The 18,695-nt window shown below is 44.7% G+C and overlaps 2 protein-coding genes across 5 annotated transcripts in view; one reads left to right on the top strand and one right to left on the bottom strand.

Moving 5' to 3' along the window:
- Positions 1–5,664, top strand: part of LOC126563785 (neural-cadherin) — a 139,875-nt gene extending 134,211 nt beyond the window's left edge. For 2 of the 4 annotated variants that reach the window (XM_050220522.1, XM_050220521.1), the window contains exons 6-11: positions 500–4,119; positions 4,196–4,366; positions 4,461–4,702; positions 4,781–4,990; positions 5,220–5,393; positions 5,495–5,664. In XM_050220522.1, coding sequence (XP_050076479.1) covers positions 500–4,119; positions 4,196–4,366; positions 4,461–4,702; positions 4,781–4,990; positions 5,220–5,393; positions 5,495–5,613 — 4,536 coding nt within the window. In that variant the 3' untranslated portion in view covers positions 5,614–5,664. Of the gene's footprint in view, positions 1–499; positions 4,120–4,195; positions 4,367–4,460; positions 4,703–4,780; positions 4,991–5,219 lie in introns of all 4 variants that reach the window. The other 2 variants (XM_050220524.1, XM_050220523.1) reach the window with 2 other exon arrangements.
- Positions 1–18,695, bottom strand: part of LOC126563720 (neural-cadherin) — a 678,265-nt gene that overhangs the window by 517,368 nt on the left and 142,202 nt on the right. The window lies entirely within an intron of this gene.

Genomic DNA, 18,695 nt, shown 5'->3' with positions numbered 1-18,695 from the left:
AACTTTGTTCTTCCTCACTCTTCTCTTCCAACGATGCAAAGAGATGTTCATGTTTCTCGGACAAAAACTTAAAACGGTCTTCAAGAGTTAATGCTCTTTCCATGGTGCGGACTTTCGATGAAGAAAGTTTTTTTCCCGGCAACTGGGTTCTGGTTGCTGCAGAGTTTCATCTAACTTTCCGGTATGCCTGTACCGGTCTCAAATGATTCGTGCGGGACCAAAGTCCGTGCGGGCACTGTGCTGGACACGAGTTTTTACCTCAAGTAAATACTCTTATTTAATTAAATCAAGCAATTTCACAAACTTTCTCTTGTCGATGCGCATACAAACAGTGGCCGGAAACAATGTCAACCGCTTTTTAGGCTTTGCCTTTGTCAAACACAATTCAATTTCAACGCTTTAATTGAGTAGCGCAGTAGCCAAGCGTTTATGTTCGTGATGAAAATATTAACTTCACTCATGTGTCGTACATTTCCTCCATGTCCCCTTCGTTCATTAGCCGCTGAACCGAGATCCACCCCACGGACGGGCGTCATGGAAGTTCACCGTCTTCGCACAGGACGAGGGCGGTGAGGGGTTGGTTGGGTTCACCGAGGTGCAGATCAACCTGAAAGACGTCAACGACAATGCACCACAGTTCCCGAACGGCATCGCGTACGGTAATGTGACCGAAAATGGTACCATCGGCATGCACGTGATGACAATAAAGGCCGAAGATTACGATGACGTCAACGAAGGCACCAACGCAAAGGTGATCTATTCGATCGAGAAGAATGCCATCGAGGAAGATACGGGTCTGCCGATCTTTGACATCAATCCCGATACCGGCCTCATCACAACCGCGGTATGCTGTCTCGATCGAGAAAAGACGCCCGATTACTCGCTACAGATTGTAGCGACCGATGGCGGTGGCTTGAAGGGAACGGGCACGGCATCGATCAAGGTGAAGGATCTGAACGATATGCCGCCCCGGTTTACCAAGGACGAGTGGTTTGTGGAGGTGGAGGAGACGGACGGTAGCGTGCTGCCGGAGGCGCCCATTCTCACCGTGACGGTAAACGATGACGATGAGATAAATAATTTCCAGTACAAGATCATTGAAAGCAGTGGCTACGGGGCAGACAAGTTCGCTATGGTGAAGAACGCGGATGGAACCGGTAGTTTGAAGGTAGTGCAACCGTTAGACTACGAGGACCCTATGCAGATCAATGGGTTTCGCTTTCGGATACAGGTCATCGATAACGATGGAATAGACGAGAGCGACAAGTACCATGTTGATCATTCGTGGGTGATTGTGAAGCTGAAGGACATAAATGATAATACGCCACGCTTCAAGAAACCACACATCGAAGCGGCCGTGTACGAAAATGCGGAGGTGGGGAAAAACTTGGGCACATTCAAGGCGGTCGACATCGATAAGGGTGGCAAGAGTAAGATCACCTACAGCATCAACCGTTCCACTGATCGCAAACGTCAGTTTGCTATCAACCAGGAAGGCTCGGTGACGATCCAACGTGAACTCGATCGGGAAACGATGTCGAAACATTCGCTTGAAATTCTGGCCACCGACGATGGGGTCCCACCACGCACGGCGTCCGCCATCTTGACCGTGCTGGTAAAGGACATTAACGACAATGCTCCCGTGTTTGCGGAAGATTATCGGCCTATTTTGCTGGAAAACTCACCACCATCGAAGATTATTGAAATCTCCGCGATCGATAAGGACGATCGTATGAAGGGCAATGGGCCACCGTTCCAGTTCCGCATGGATCCGGACGCGGACGATGTGATTCGCACCTCGTTCAAGGTGGAGCAAAGCAACAAAGGCGATGGGATGGCGATCATTTCTTCGCTGGGATCGTTCGATCGAGAGTATCGCAAGCAGTACACGATCCCGATAGTCATCAAAGACTCGGGAACGCCGCCGCAAACCGGTACCAGCACGCTCACGATCACAATCGGAGACTTGAACGATAACATTATGCAGCCCGGCTCGAAGGAAGTGGTGGTGTACAATTACCAGGGACAGGCGCCGGACACACCGATCGGACGAGTGTTTGTGAACGATCTGGATGATTGGGACACCTCCGATAAGCTGTTCTACTGGGACGAGGCAGAGAATCCGCGATTCAAGCTGGACGATACGTCCGGTATGGTGACGATGCGGCGAGGGGCTCGCGAAGGGCGTTACAAGCTACGGTTCAAGATTTACGACCGAAAGCATGCGCAGGAATCGTACGCCAACATGTCGGTGGTGGTGAAACACATCTCTTACGAAGCGATCGTTAACTCGGGATCGATCAGGCTCGTTGGTATTACTGACGAGGATTTCATCAGGATCTGGAACTATCGCACGCAAAACATTTTCCGCAGTAAGTTGGAAAGGTTCCGAGAAAAATTGGCCGAGCTATTGAACGTGGACGTCAAGAATGTGGATGTGTTTAGCGTACAGATGAAGGATAAAACCGTCCCTCTGACAGACGTACGGTTCGCGGTGCACGGTGCTTACTACTACAAAGCAGTACAGCTGAACGGAGTGATACTGCTTCACAAGGAGGAAATCGAACAGGACGTTGGCATTAACATCACGATGGTGAATGTGGACGAGTGTCTGCTGGAGAATGCTGACTGTGCCGGTTCCTGCACCAGCATCATCGAGGTCCAAACGAACCCGTGTTTGGTAAACGCAAACAAAACCGCTCTGGTCGGAGTGCAGATTAACTCTACCGCGGAATGTGTCTGTAGCTCTCGAGAGTACAAACAGCAGCAAACTTGCAAGTCCCACCCTTGCCTAAATGGGGGACGTTGCACGGATTCAAAGTCGGGCATCAAGTGTTCGTGTCCGCCGGGATATACGGGCCCACGCTGCCAGCAGGTGGTGCGTAGTTTCCGTGGTAGCGGTTGGGCCTGGTACCCACCGCTCGACATGTGCGACCGTTCGCATATTAGCGTCGAGATCATCACAACGAAACCGGATGGTTTGATTTTTTACAACGGACCTATTACTCCACCGAAGGAGGACGATACAACGAAACAACTGTCGGACTTTATTGCGCTCGAGCTAGAGCAGGGCTATCCGCGGTTTCTCATCGACTATGGCTCCGGTACGCTGGAGCTGCGGATCACTACAAAGCATCCACTGAACGATGGCGAATGGCACCGGATCGACCTGTTCTGGGACACGGAACAAGTGAAAATGGTGGTCGATTTTTGCAAGACGGCCGAAATCACCGAAGCCGACGATGGCAATCTGGTGGATTTTGTTGACCACACATGCCAAGCGCTGGGCAAAGTGCCCCAGTTTAACGAATATCTTAATCTCAACACACCGCTACAGATTGGCGGAGTGTTTCGGGATAAGTTCGATTACACCTACAACCGTTGGCAGTACATGCCGATTGGGGTCGGATTTGAGGGATGCATCCGTGAGTTCAAGCATAATGGAATTCTGTATGATTTGTCTCATCCGGGGCTATCGAAGGGCAGTGCACCGGGGTGTCTCTACACGCAGGAAGTGTGCGATCTAAACCCACAAATTGCACGGTGTCTGGAGCATGGAAAGTGTGTTGGTAGCTACGATGAAGCCAAGTGTGAATGTAATCCTGGTTGGACAGGAACGTACTGCAGCCTGCCCACTACTCCTACAACCTTCAAGACGCACAGTTACGTCAAGTACGCGCTCAGCTTTGAGCCGGACAAGTTCACCACCCAGATACAGCTACGGTTCCGTACGCGCGAAACGTACGGTGAACTGTTTCGCATTAGCGATCAGCATATGCGCGAGTATGGGATCATTGAGCTGAAGGGTGCTAAGGTTTACTTCCGGTATAGCTTAAACACGGGCCAGGTGGATGAGCAGGAGGTTGCACTAACGGCGGTCGAGGTGGACGATGGGCAGTGGCACGTGGTGAAGGTGCAGCGATACGGCTCGGCAGCTATCCTGGAGCTGGATGGTGGTGAGGGAGCCAACTTCAATCAGAGCTTTTCCTTCGACGGCCATCAGTGGTTGTCGGTCGACAAGCAGGAGGGTGTCTTTGCTGGTGGCAAGCCGGAGTTTACCGGTGTAAAGACGTACGATGTTAAATCTGACTATCAGAAGAGTTGCATCGATGATATAAGGTAGGAGATAATAAATTGTATTTTAAGAAGGCGAAGCTAACCAAATTGGTCCTCCCATTTTCCAATCAATCTACAGGTTGGATGGCAAAAGCTTGCCACTCCCGCCGGCCACCAACGGTACGCAGTGGGGTCAAGCCACGATGGCAAAGAACATCGACCGATACTGCTCGTCCAACAATCCCTGCCAGAACGCATACTGTCCGGATCCGTTCGAGTGTGTCGACCTGTGGAACAAGTACGAGTGCGCGTAAGTATCTTCCCATCATCACGTTTCCATTATCTGTGAAAGCGTCCGGTTTTTAACAAATTGAAACGATTCGCCAATTTCTTTGGCCGTGCAGTTGCGGTGATGGTATGATCATTTCACCGGAAGGCAAAACCTGCATCGACCGTAACGAGTGTCTGGACTATCCGTGTCTGAATGGTGGCACTTGCATCAACCAGGAGCCCCGCCTGAAGTACAAGTGCATCTGTCCGGACTCGTACTGGGGCGAGAGTTGTGAGTTTCTAAAGGAACGACAAGCGCTTAAATTCAGCACCAGTGCCTTGGCCGCCGTAATAGCCTGCCTATTACTGATCATTAGTAAGTGTTGTGCGTGCGGTGCGATGCGATGAGCCGATATGCTAACCACCCCCATTGTTGGCCCCTTTTGTTCCACAGTTTTGCTGTTTGTATATTTCTCCTGCTCTCGGCGTCGTTCGGCCAACTTCAACAAGAAACCGGCCACCAAGGACGACATCCGTGAGAACATCATCAACTATTGCGACGAGGGCGGTGGCGAGAACGATATGACGGCGTTCGACATGAAAACGCTCAAAATCCCGATCGGCCCGCTGCCGGAGCTTGTCCAACATAAGGCACCGCCAGTACGTAAGTAGCGTGGTTCGTTTGCATGTGCTGTGTGTGTATGGGGGAAGGGGGTACGCGCTAGCAAGCGAGCATACCTTCCACCGTACGCTAGAGTTTGCGATTTTGTAATCCAGTTGTTGCAATTATACTGCATGTATGTGTGTTTTTCGTAAAACAATTGTCCGCCATTGGCTAATGACGTTCTCCTTCTCCTTGTCGTTCTCACCACTGACCGGTACTGCAACACCAGGTCCAGATATTGCCGTCGTGTCCGACCAGGTCGTCGGCAAGGTGGACGTGTTCCTGGACGACCGGAAGCGACGCGTCGACATCGACCCAGCCTCCGGGCCATTCGACGATCTGCGTAACTACGCCTACGAAGGTTGTGGGAGTACCTCTGGCTCGCTAAGTTCCTTACAGTCAGGTAAATCAAAAAAATCGCCCAAACCCATTATAATCTTCCACACCTGCCCCGAACAGAACACTATAATAAACTCCTAAAAACCCTCCACTGTTCCACCGCAGGTACGGACGATGAACCCCATGAGTATAGCTTTTTAACCACATGGGGTCCCCGTTTCGATAAGTTAGTCAATATATACGAACCAAGCAAAGCGCAAATCGAAGATGACGATGTTAGTTAAAAGTAGCTGTCTCGCGGTATCCCCGGGTGTATAGGTCCGTAAACCCGAAGGCCGTGTTTCGTGTGGGGTTTGTAGTTTTGTTTGGCCACGCCAGGGACAAAACAGGAAACCATTGACACGCGCGGTCCTGTAGATAAAAATTGCGTACAGTTGTGAGCATAGTAAAAAAAAAATCCTAACAACCCAATAGTCGTATATACATCTGTATTTTCCTTGTCGAAATGTCGAAATTCCCTCTAACCGGGGGGGAAAATGACGGAAACGGTGCGAGACTAGCTTTCTCGCGTAGATATTCTTTGTAAAATACACTCAGCAGCAAAAAAAAAAACAACCCACACAAACATCTAACCATTCGCGCGGTTTGCGAAAGCTAACGCAATTGCTCCCGGATACGGGAGCATCGTCAGCATCGTCCGCAGCAAGTAGTTTTGAGGACCGCGAATGGTGGGCGAATAGATAAGGACATATTTAAATCGATTTTACTAACTTCCAACACACGGTTCGAGCAGCGCAGGTATAGCAAGGGCATTTTTCATCTTCGTTGCAGCGTTGATAGATGGATGATGGTCCTGCACGAGCATTAAATGCTCGGGATGATTGCCTAACAAGAGAATGGAAGGCATCATTGTAATTTGCTCTAATTATGCGAACCGTTATACTGTAAATACTGCATGTAAAAATCAAACTAAACTATTCGTCTCGTGAAAAACTACTGCACTCCATCTAACCGGCCAGCCGGTGCGGAGGATCGAAGCTGAACGTTCTTTATGAAAGGACATAACGAAGGACATAAAACTCCATAGTAAAATGGTGAATGGCCGAGGGTGATTAGCTAATGGGGAACGGGGATGAGATTTTTTTTATAAAAAATATTTTATCATCCATTCGCAACGATTGTGTCGGTGTCGACTCCACTGGAAAATATAGAAAATAAAAAGTTGAAGGGTTGCCATGTTGGTAAAAATCATACACGTGATCAATGGGAGCGATAATCCTTAGCAAATCCTCACAGTGAACCACAAGATGTAACAATCCATCACACACTGTTGATGCTGTTTTAGTATTCCTGTTTGTTTTTTGTTGCTCAAATGGATGTAGAATGTTAATGAAATAGGTACAGGTGCTAAGCTCGTGGTAAATGGAATCGAACGCCCTCACTAAAGCGTGCAGCAACTGCATTCAGCAAACCATGCCCTTCTTGGTAGCGCACCATTCAATATGACCCTTAAATCCCTCTGAAAGCCAGTCGCTTCAAAGGCAACCTAAGCTACCGGGATGCACCCACTGATAGACCGCTGATAGAATGATTGAGCAAACCCGTGAAACTGGAAATGGTAAATCAAACTGAAACATACAAAACTGAAAAGACAAACAAACGAAAGCTACGTACAGCAGCAAAGCGAAAAACCACAAATAGTCAAACATTTACGAAACAAAACTCTCAACTCAATCACAAAACCCGGCAAAAGGGACAAAGGCTTAACCGGTACATTTTACAAGCAAACACACTCACCAAAAATGCCGGACACACTGGCCTGGTTGGTGCCTAACAAAAAAAAAAACAAACTTTTCAGCAAAAGAAAGCCAACCAAGAGGGGCCTCACAAAGCCAAGCTCTTTATCAAAAGAAAGCGATTCGTTTCAGAACTTAGATGGGTTTCTGGTTTCTTTCTGGGGGTTTATTTTCTTTTTTTGTTTGTATGGAAACAAAACAAAAAAAAATCCAACAACACTCCACCGAGTCATATCTGGTTTTGTTCTTCTCCTAAGGACCTTTGGCTTTAGTTGACCGTTTTGTGAAAAGAGTGAATGCAGTCCGGGTGAAGGTCGCTAGCGGGCGAGCGTCTTTCGGCGGTGGCCAAATCTCTTTAAACATTCCATCGTCGTTCTTCACTTCTCTTCCTTCAGCAAACCCGGAAAACTTTACAATTTCCCATTCCCTGTTTCACTATTTGATTCTCCCGCCCAGCACGAAGAACGCTGCTTGGAAACTTGATCCGGGCTGCTCTAGCCCCAGTTGCGGGCTTCGTGAAGGATCAATAGAAATTGTGCCAGCTTACAAAGCGAGACAAATGAAGCCACTCACTCGTGCACCAAGAATAACTTGTGTTTTATCAATTACGATGAATGTTCCTTTTTTTTCCGTCCCAACGTTCTGGATGGGTTGTGTGGCAAATGGTTCAAAAGTGATCGTTCCGGAGGAGGAATACGGATAAGCAGAGCGAGAGAGGAGCAGATGAGCGATACGAACCAAGCTTCTGTTTACCAATTTGAAGCGTTTATTGAGCGTACGTGCAGAAGACACAGCATTCACAACTTCAATCGGTCGGCGAGCGCAACGACTGGAGCGCTGGTGGAAGTGTGCTGCAGTTGCAGGCATTTTTATGTGGTCCCCACCCCTGTTCATTGCAACTGGGGTTGTCTCGCTTAGTACTAATGCCAGAATGCTGCATTTCTGTGGAATGAAATAGCAACCAATGAAAAGATTGCTGGGTGTTGAAGGGATGTCTCTCCGGCAAACCCTTCATCTTTCCGTTCTGTTTGAGCATGAATTTACATACTTTATCAGATTATCGAAGGACCCGGCATCCGAAGTCGGGATGCCCGCAGTGCCCGTCGACGAAACGGGTCGATTTTTGTTTGTTTTGTTGATCGGCATTGATAGGTGTTCCCACTGTTGGACCAGGAAACGTTAGATTTATAGAGATCTCCCGTTTAAGTATTTTATTTGCCGGCGACCAACTAACCGTCGAACGGAAGAGTTGTTGATTTTTGCGTTGTTATACATCCTTCTTCGAATTTTGCCTGCTTTTCGGTGTATTCATGTCAGAATATCCGGAGGGATGGGAACGACCATCCACTAGCCATTGATGCTGTCGGGCAAATAAAGGATTATTGTTTGCTTTTGCTAGTTAGATACCGCAGCCCGATTTTTTAAGGATTGTTATTCGGTTCACCGAACCAAGTTCGAACCACGTTTGATACTTATCCTGGAAGGCATACTGAATGGCACGAAAAGGACTGGACGAACGAGGAACAGATTCGATGCGTCTCAAAATGGAGTAAACGATACGAAAATGCAAGAAGCGCTATGGAACGCGTTCGGAAACCGAGTCCGGGGTTGTTTACGAGACCTGATTGATTCGCAAATATAGTTGATTCATCTAATTGTGTGTGTATGTAAATCGAGGTGGAGGGAATTGTAAAATACAAATACCAATCGATAAGTGTAGTATCTGCAGACAGGAAAAAAAAAACTAAATCAAAACAACACAAACTAACGCGGGACAAGTTTTGTCTTGATCGTAAGTGCGATACCAAATAGGAATGCGACGACTGTCACCGATCATTTCATACCGAAAGGGTGTAACAGCAAGGAAAGTGCGAATGTTTGTGGAGGTGCAAATAAAAATCAAAATGAAATAGTACATACAAATGGCGGAAACATGTAGTGTTCAGCAAAACTAAACCAGCAAAGAAAACAAAAAAAAAACAAAACAGGCCATAAACGGAACTATAAATGGATTATATATAACGATAACCGAAACAAAACTGAACAAACGAACAAAAAAAAGGCATTGGCAAACATTGCCGGTACGATATTGAAACAAAACACTCAACTGCATTGGTTTGTGAGACACAGACATATTATGTTTTGTTTTAGGTTTTTAAGTAAACTATGGACAAGGGGGAAGAGAAACCAAAAATCCACTTGAAGGCAAAACCAGGTGACAAAAGCATGTGAAACAAAATAGACGTAAAAAAAAGACATGTGAAGACCGTACGTTGTAAAGATAAGAGTTTAATAAAAAACTATTAAATACAAAGAAAACTATTGACAGTGTGTAATTAATTCATTTTTGTTTGTTTAGCTAATTTTTAAATTTTTAATCATTGAGAAAAGAGTTCAAAATGATGGTTCATATTCATATGCGTTGGTATGCAATTTACCTTCTTGTTTCGGACCGGTGCTGGGAAGAGCTTCGTCGTTTCAATTAAAACGGTAATGAAGTGAAATTAATTTATTTTCATGAAACGTCTTCAATGATTTGCAAATTATTCTAATGGTAATTATTGTTCACTTTTGCAAAGTTTACACTTAGTCGGTTCAGTGTTTGTTCCAAGAAAATGCTTGCTGCATTTAATTAATATATTTTCTGAGAATCCTGAGAAGAGCAGTCCGGTAATGGAGACGACATCGGTCTTCTCACGGAAGAACAGACGTATAAATCGGATCTGAAGGGGTCCCCCATAGTAAGAACTGACTACTCAACTATGTAGTACCAATAAGTTTGGTAAGCCATAAGATGGCCGGCTTAACTTAGTTGGTGGTTAAAGCAAGAAGAAGATGATGATTTTGAAAGAATACTTCTGCTAACTACATTTCCATCGTACCCTAAGAATAGCCCTTTCAGTGGTAAAAGATTTCTAAGAACTAATCTTTAAACATCAGAACGAACCATTTCCCCCCCTTGAGTAATAGTTACCAAGCAAGACTTCCACTGTTTGGTGTTTTTCCCTGGCCAAAGTAAATTATTGAACTTTTGCTTTAGTCTCCTGCGTCGCTGCCGGAAGCCTCTAAACATAGGAAGCCGCACAATGCAGCATGCAAAATAGTCTGCATTCTTCTATCCATCATCATTCGCCATAGTATACTTTCTGTAAAGACGACGGACAGAAGTTGTAGCAGCACCAGTAAAACCAGCTAAGGACCCGATAAACAACAATTTAGCATAAATTTTACTACCGCAAATATCTTCACCGTAGCCCCGAGCGTAGCATTGCAGACAAGAAAGCGTCCCTAGTGCGGCGTACACTGGACGACAAGTTTCTGGCCCAGGCCCGTAACCACCGCACTGGACAATCGTGCCATGGGGTTTTGAGGAAAAGGATTCTCGAAAGAAAAACAAGACACTCTCGACACTCGGTGGATGGTCGGTTACGGAGACGATACGGTTGTCGGGTGCTGTTTGGTTCTGGTTTGCAATTTGACTTTGCCTTTTGGGTGAGGGCCTTCAAGTGCTGGAACTGGTAATTGTCTACAGAGTCTCTGCTCGGACCCAATCATCCATCCCAACTGGAGTTGGCTAAAGTTTAATCGAAAGCGCTCTTTCATAGTCTTGCATCACAAACTTTTACTGAAGGTTTAGCTTCCTGGGCTATTTTGTTTTGAACGGAAATTTGTTCTATTATGTTTGATTCTATTGTACCACATGGACATGTTCAATGGGTTTTAAATTACATACGTAGCTTACATCTAGTTTTCGTAAATGCCAAAGCTTCTAAGCCACAATAAAAAGCATAGACCAACGAAGAAGCACGGTTATAAATCAGTAATAAAGTAGCTTTATATTATCTTAGCATTTTTTTTATTTATTTATTTATTTATTTACAATTGAATATGACGGTCCAGTGCCGTATTGTCAACACCACTTGTGTTGAAAAAAAAAGTACAATTATATTGATAAGGCATTTCCTCCTTATTCTTTGCCTTATCCCGGGCATACTCGGTTATGGTTGTGGTGATGGTGATGATGATGGTGATGATAATGATGATGATGATGATGATGATGATGATGATGATGATGATGATGATGAACATGTATTCGTGGATGATGGTCCGGTTCTATTGCTGTGTCTATTGTGACGATGGTGGTTGGTTAGTATTTTTCTAAAATTTGTTATAAATCTTCATCGTGATATTGCAATATTGCAAAAACAACTTGCTCTTGGATTTTATCAAATAACATTTATAAGTTTTAGTTGAATCCGTGGTGAGGTCTGACTATGCAACTACGAGGTATCATCATTCATGCTAGTAAACCTTTCGTTAGCTGACATGTTCTCGGAGGTCTTTTTCTTGGCTCAACGACCTTTTAGGTCACACCTCCAGCCATCGAATGGCTTACGAAATGTGCTGATACTACCTAATTCGAAAGTCAATCCTCACTACTGTGGGAACGGTCCGGATGGGTTTTGAACCCTGGTCCTGACGTGTAAAGACCGGATCTGCTGTTGCTTATACCACCGGGCCGGAATGGCAGAGACCGATCTTCACATGACTATCCTGCGTACTGAAACCTACCAAGACCGAACAATACTTTATAAAATATTTTATAATCATAAAACATAAGCTTCGCACGTTCTCATTGAAGCCCATCTATTAGCGCAAGCACGTGTGTAAACAATTATCCTAACTTGGCTTAATTTTACACCACAATATGTTCTTACGCACCTAGACCTAGCGATTGTAGTAAAAATGAAATAAAATAAACAATTGTAGCTAGGCTACGCACCAACCCATTTGCTCGGCACACGATTGCACACACTCACCCAGAGGGCCACTACAGCGCTTAGGCATGTTTCCGCCATCAAACCGTGAAACGTGCGTCGAATATTAATCTCGTCAATGTACCATTTCCACCGGCGTGCACCAAGAACAGTACGACGGCTACACTTCTTACGGGCACTTCATCAGCCTATTTGCTAGGTGCTTTATACAGCCTCCTGTGTGCCTTTGCCGTGTACGGGTACGTATCGATGTGTGGTCTGCTTGCAGAGATGGAGCGCAAAACCGAACACAGGTAACCGTTTTGTACCATTTTCAGTTTTCACGCTTTCGAACATCAAACAACAGCGCCAAATTCGTGGTGCGGCACTGCATCGGTGTAATGTTTCGTTTTTCCTTTCCTTTTTTCCCTCAAAGTAAATCACGCACTCTTTCATCCAGATGGATTACGACGGATTTCCGCTTCAAAACCCCCTAACGAACTAACCGTTGTGACGGAGTGGAGCGTTTGGCATTGGTACGATATAAACTCAACGCGAGTCCGCGCCCTACTCACCGCATCGTTCGTTGCTTTGGTGCGGATTTTACCGGCAAGAGGTGAAAATGGAATCCCTTTTATTAATGCACTACTAATTTATGCAACTGCACCGCTATAAACGGAACAAGAGGAACTAAGTCGATGAACACTGTGAAGCTTAATTTCGAAGAAAAAAATAATAATAATGTAAAAAAATAAACGCAAAAAACGCAACTTTACCTCGTATATTTGCACCACCACGGCACGTTAGATAATTTGCACCGGTTGTATGGAAACGCAAACAATCGTAGAAGCAGATGAATTTTTTTCCTGCCTCTTCAAGCACCAACCAGAATGCAGATACAGAATGAGGTCGACTAAGAAGTGCAGCGTTGCTCTTTAATATTCCGACCATCTTGAGCTTGGGCTGCGGTAGCTGAATTTTAGTTAATTACACCACACTTTCTGCACGCCAAAACTCTTCTTCTAATGTGCATAGGAACAGGTGTGCGAAAGATTTCTTTAACATATACATACAATAACACGTAGAATTTTCTTATGGAAATCATTTTACGGAAATTTTATTTACTTTTAAAATGGGACAAAAAACCATTTTTTTCGAAAATGTACGAAAAGCTAGCTTTGAGAATTTTCAAGCTTATGCAACTTCAAACTTACCCTCAAGTCAACCATATCAATTTTATGTACGGTACGTTATACCCCACCATGCAGCATGTGTGAAGAAGCGATGTAATAGCTTTTTCCGTTCGTAACCAGGCATTCAATTTCCCTTGCAGCACGTGAACAGCATAAGTAGTGCTGTTAAGCTGTGCTGCACCGCTATGGCTGCAAATGATATTTATTCCTTGCACAGCACATCCAGCACACAGTGCAGGTGTACTTGAACTGCAATCTTCAAGAAAATGTGTCCCTGCTACGGCTGCAACTTGATACTGTTCTCTGCTGCGTTCGCATACGAAACGGCAGGCGCATAAACCTGCTACTGACGCAGGAAAACGCCATTCCTCATCACTAATACACACCGCACCGGGAAGGGGTTGGGGAATTGGCGTCCGTAAAACCTCACCAACTGCAATTATCAAAACAATCCGCAATCGTGTCTAATGAATGGTGAGCTAATTTAAGTTTTGGAGCCGTACGCTAATTTCTTTCCTCGGCGCGCTCGCTCGCTCGATGTTTGATTGTTGGTTTTATTCGACGACATTTGTCACCGTAGTTTGGTGGTGCCAGCACGGGGCACATTTGCCTTTTTTCTGTTCTGGTGGTTTTTGCACAATAATGGTGCAAATGAACAGCCAAATCGGCCAACAAAATGGCTACTAAGAAAATCGGTCTTACTCTGAATTCTCTCTCTCTATCTCTCTCTCTCTCTCTTTTGGTCATTCTTTCCCACCATGGCGCCGGGTAAGTTTGCGCGTGAATAGCAAAAGTTCTGGCTGGCTGCAACTTTCATGCCCCAGATTTCCCACCGCCCTACCTTTCGCTTTGGGTAAAAATGGTTTGTGAAGAAGATTTCGAAACCGAAATGCATACAAAACGATGACACAGAATCTCCTTCCCATGCAATAGGTAACAATGGAAGTGGAAAAAGAAAGAATTCTCACACACACACAGAGACCAATTTCGATTGGCTCCCGCGGGACGCCTATGTTGTTGGACACTTTGGGCAGGAGCTTTTAAGGTGACGGTATATTTTTCCATTTCTCAAACACTTTTTTTATATTTTATTCGCATAAAACTAGCTCTTCCTGGTTCATTGTTGAGCAGCAAAGGGAGAAGCATGTCCCATACCCAACTGCGTCGACTATGACTTCGAACAGGAGTGCAGCAGCTGCAAGAGCCGTAGCAGCAACAAAAAATAGTAGCACCGGCACCGGTTGATTGCGTTCGGGCAAAAGTTTGTCCATCGGACCGGATTTCAGCGGGAAGACCGAACGCTTCTCACCTTATTTGCACAGTTGCTGCAGCAATTTAGCTTATTGTCTTTTTTTTTTTATATTTGTACCAATATGGTTTGGCTCAGGACGGTGCTCGGTTAGTTTGGGGCGAAACTCAAAGCTCGCTCAAGTTTCTTTTCGTTCGATTGCGTGTCCATCCCGGATGATTGCCATAATATTTGCACAATGGCAGCTGTCATGTCGTTGATCGAAGTTGTGAATCGAATGCGCGCGCGAAAGAGAAAAAAAGTGGCACACCGGACCGGGATAAAGGGAAAGCGGATCGAGGGAATACCATTTCTCTTCAATCAATTCCAAAGAAAGTCTCGCTTTTCAGTTCAACGGCAAGGTAACTGTGTCTTTGCGTTTTACAATCAAAACTAGCTCAAATGTTATTCGAGCACAGAACTGTTATTCGACGTTTTTTTTTTTTTTTTTTTTTTTTTGTTAGGTAAGGTTTCAAAATTGACAGTTTTATTGCTAATCTTTTGCTTTATGGAGTAGATTTTCAATTTGCACCTTTCCATTAATCCTATTTGTGGGAAGATAAGAGGATTTTGTCGTCGGATGAGAATGAATGGTAAAGGGAATCCGATGATCATCCCATGTTTGTGCGCAACGGCTAGGTATGTAATCTTGTTCGTGTTAATACTCGATTTATGCTCGAGTATCATGGGGAAATTATCTTTTTTTTTTAGGAGCAGCGTTTTGCCACTTCAGAGATTATAATATTACAAATAAAACTAGAGTTTTTGCGTCCGTGCCGTTCTTACAGAATAAAAAATTCAGCGTTTTGAATGATGAATGATGAATCCTTGTGATTGCAAAGGATTAAAAGGATGCAGGACTCGAACCCATACCCTTCCATACTCGGACTCACGTTAACATTTGTATCGTTTCTGCTATTATTTTTTTAGTATGACAGTTTCACGCCATATTGTCGTATTGTTTCGTTTCTATTTATTTAAATTATTCATCGGCCATTGTTATGCAAAAATTTGAATGAAAAATCTATGAATTTCGAATCGGAAAAAGTTCACAGATTGCGAATAATAACAAAAAGGAATCAGATATTTGTAAAACGTCGTTATATAGTGAGCCATATTATTATCATCGCCTTGTCCAAAATTAGTCACGTAACGAAAAACTTGTAACAATTTTCATAGTCTAATTATTCTCAATGATCCTTAAGGTAAGATAATATATGTAACGCAGAATTACTTACTTAATTACTTATTAGGCGCTACAACCGCTTTGCGGTCTTGACCTGCCGCAGCAAAATCCGGAACCGCTCACGGTCCCGCGCCATCGTCCGCCAATCCGTTATCCAAGCCTTGACGGCAGATGATTCCGAGGCCATCCTCCCACCTCAATCTGGGCTTACCACGCCTCCTCTGTCCGTGTGGACGGCCTAAAAGGACTTTCTGAGCTGGGTCGTCCGGTGCCATGCGTATAGCATGGCCAGCCCATCGGAACCTGGCGAGCTTAATTCGCTGCAAGACGATGAGGTCATCATACAGTTCGTGCAGCTTATCGTTGTAGCGGCTCCTAACATTGTACTTCCACACATACGGCGCCAACAATCCTTTTGAGCATCTTCCTCTCGAACGCTTCTAAGAGGGCTTCATCTGTTTTGGATAGGGACCATGTCTCTGAGGCGTATATGAGTACTGGGACTCTTATACGCCTCTGAGACATAAGGACTCATAAGGACATGCACGATCCTTTGGTAGGGCTCTGTTACCTGGGAGAGCCGCCGACCAATGATGTCTTTATCATCAGCGCATGCCAGGATCTGGGTTGACTTATAGAAGATAGTTCCTGGAGTCTCCACCTCCGAGTCTCGGATAGCCCAGGCTAGCGCCAAGTACCTGGTATGTGACGTTGGTCATGGTCGTTCTAACAAGCCTGATCAGTTTGGCCGGGATTCCAAAAGAGCTCATGGCCTCGTAGTGTTTTACCCTGGCTATGCTATCATATGTGGCATTGAAATCTATGAAGAGATGGTACGTGTTCAACTGCTGTTCAACCATTTTCCCCAAGATTTGCCGTATGCCAGTATTTGCCGTTGCCGAAGATCTGGTCAGCGGTAGATCCATCACATCTCCCTTCTTGTATATGGAATAGATGATGCCGAGATTTCAATCACAAGACATCGTTTCGCCTTCCCATATCTCAGTAACAAGTTGGTGAACCTCATTTTCTAGTGAGGCACCACCGTTTTTGACCAGTTCGGTTACGATTCCGTCGGTTCCGAGTGACTTATAATTCTTTAACCGACGGATAGCTTTTCATGTGTAACGCTGTTAACGCTGAATTGCCCATGATTAAAACACCTTGCATCGTATGATGGCTACGTGTCTCCCTCCTTCTAAGTGTGTAGATTTGTTTCTAAACTTGTAAGCTACCATGGCATTGCCTCTACATGCGCCAAAATTCATTTCTGAAGAACAGAAACCGATTATTAGCGATCATACTACTGTTTCAAAGGATGGATAGAATCAGGGAATGAAAAAAAAAGAGAAAAGGTATGATAAGATCAAAATAATTTTGCTTGGGTAATGAGAGATTCGAATTGGGGTTTTAAACTAAGGAGACTTTCGAACAAGATATAGAAGTCGCGAATAAAACAAATATGTTCTAGACAAGAATCCTTGATAAAGCGGCAGTAAGTGCATCGGTTGATATTATGAAGGTACTGATCATACTTTCTGACTATAGATAATTCGCTTATGGGAGTTCGGAAATAGCAGACCAAGGTAGAAAATAGCAGACTTTGACAGTACTATATACAGGCACCGAATTAAACACACCGCTAACTTATGCAGCAATTCTATATGATCAATGTTTTCATCAAACAAGAATCTACGTTTATTTTACAAAAGAATTTGAACAATCCTTCTCAAAATTTCCTAAAACCAAATGACCAAATTCACTGTACATACCGCTGCTAAGAAAGGGTCATTTTACCCATTGTCCAGCGTGTAACCAGCACCATCTAGCTTGAGATTTATTCATGAGCAACGAAAGGGCCGTATACCTGACCACCTTCCATTTAACGGGAGCGAAATCGTTTGGGTAATGTTTAAAGTGCACCATTACATTTTCTATCCACACTCTCCAAGCAGTCAGGACAATTCGCTTCAGCGCAGAGCGCAATGCAAATATACCTACCCAAAGCGTTTTCAACTCAATCCATTCATTCCGATCATTACATTCATTTGTACGGCAATTTGTGTGAACCATTCCGTTGTTGCAACCTTTGTCGCGGTGCATTCTTAACAAACGAAACTCATAAAAGCCCCGTTTTGTGGGAGCGCTTTTCTTAATATCGCACCTTACGCGCACCGTGCACGAACCTAGACTTGGCAATTTTGTCAACTTATTGCTTAAACGACAAGCTTTTACGGCTTCGTTCAATCGTTGACTGTGAGCAAAACTTTGTGTCCTTTTGTCGGTATTACTCGATACAGACTAATTAACGGTGTGCACTCTAATCACGTACCCTTTTTGTGTTTGTATGGGTGTGTGTGTGTGTGTGCAATTCTTCCCCTTTTATTTTGGCTACCGAATGCTACCGAATAGGGGATGAAGATTTGTACCGGTTCGTGATAAACCGTGTCCCAGGAGCGTTGTGTGTTACCTGCATTTCGCTGCCTTTTGAATAAGAAATAGCAATGGTAGCGGTGTACCACCGTGCAATAAACCATCATGACCGCCTGGATCCAGGGACTGTTGTTACCGTTGGCAAAAATGGAATAAAAAAAAATGGAGCAAATGTTTCTTCCCACCTTGGTGTGTGCCAGTAACAGCGAAAACGTAGTAATATTAAGCTCTTGTGAGAAGAAAATTTGTTTTCTTGCTGCGAGGCAGGATATGCAAGCTCTCTTTCCACACTTCGAAGACATACTTTCAGGCAATAACGTTAAAGTTTTTCACTCGAACAAGGCTGCAGCAGGAGCTGAAGTCAAGATTATGCACAAGTTTTCTACAAATGCAGTTCAAGTGTAGGAAGTGTGCCTTCGCCCATTGTGATGTCGAAGTTGTCGGCCTCGGTCGTATACCTTTGGCGAATTGTATTCCTATTTGTGGAATGCACGATCGAGTTGAGTGTCGTCTTTATAATACTCTCAGCAGTAAGTATGCTCGGTGCGGGGAAACACCCAAACTTCATCTCATCCAAACCAAACCACCAACCCCGCAAAGTAATAGTTTTGACTTAAGCAGTGGCAAAAACTTATCCTTCTAGCGGCAAAATGCAGCCACAGTAAAGATCTCGCAAATGCAAGTTGACAATCATGATGAACAGCGAGAAAGCG

The sequence above is a fragment of the Anopheles maculipalpis genome, chromosome 3RL, assembly GCF_943734695.1.
Source record: "Anopheles maculipalpis chromosome 3RL, idAnoMacuDA_375_x, whole genome shotgun sequence".
In the NCBI taxonomy this organism is placed as follows: Eukaryota; Metazoa; Arthropoda; class Insecta; order Diptera; family Culicidae; genus Anopheles; species Anopheles maculipalpis.
This window is presented reverse-complemented; position numbering and strand designations above follow the sequence as displayed.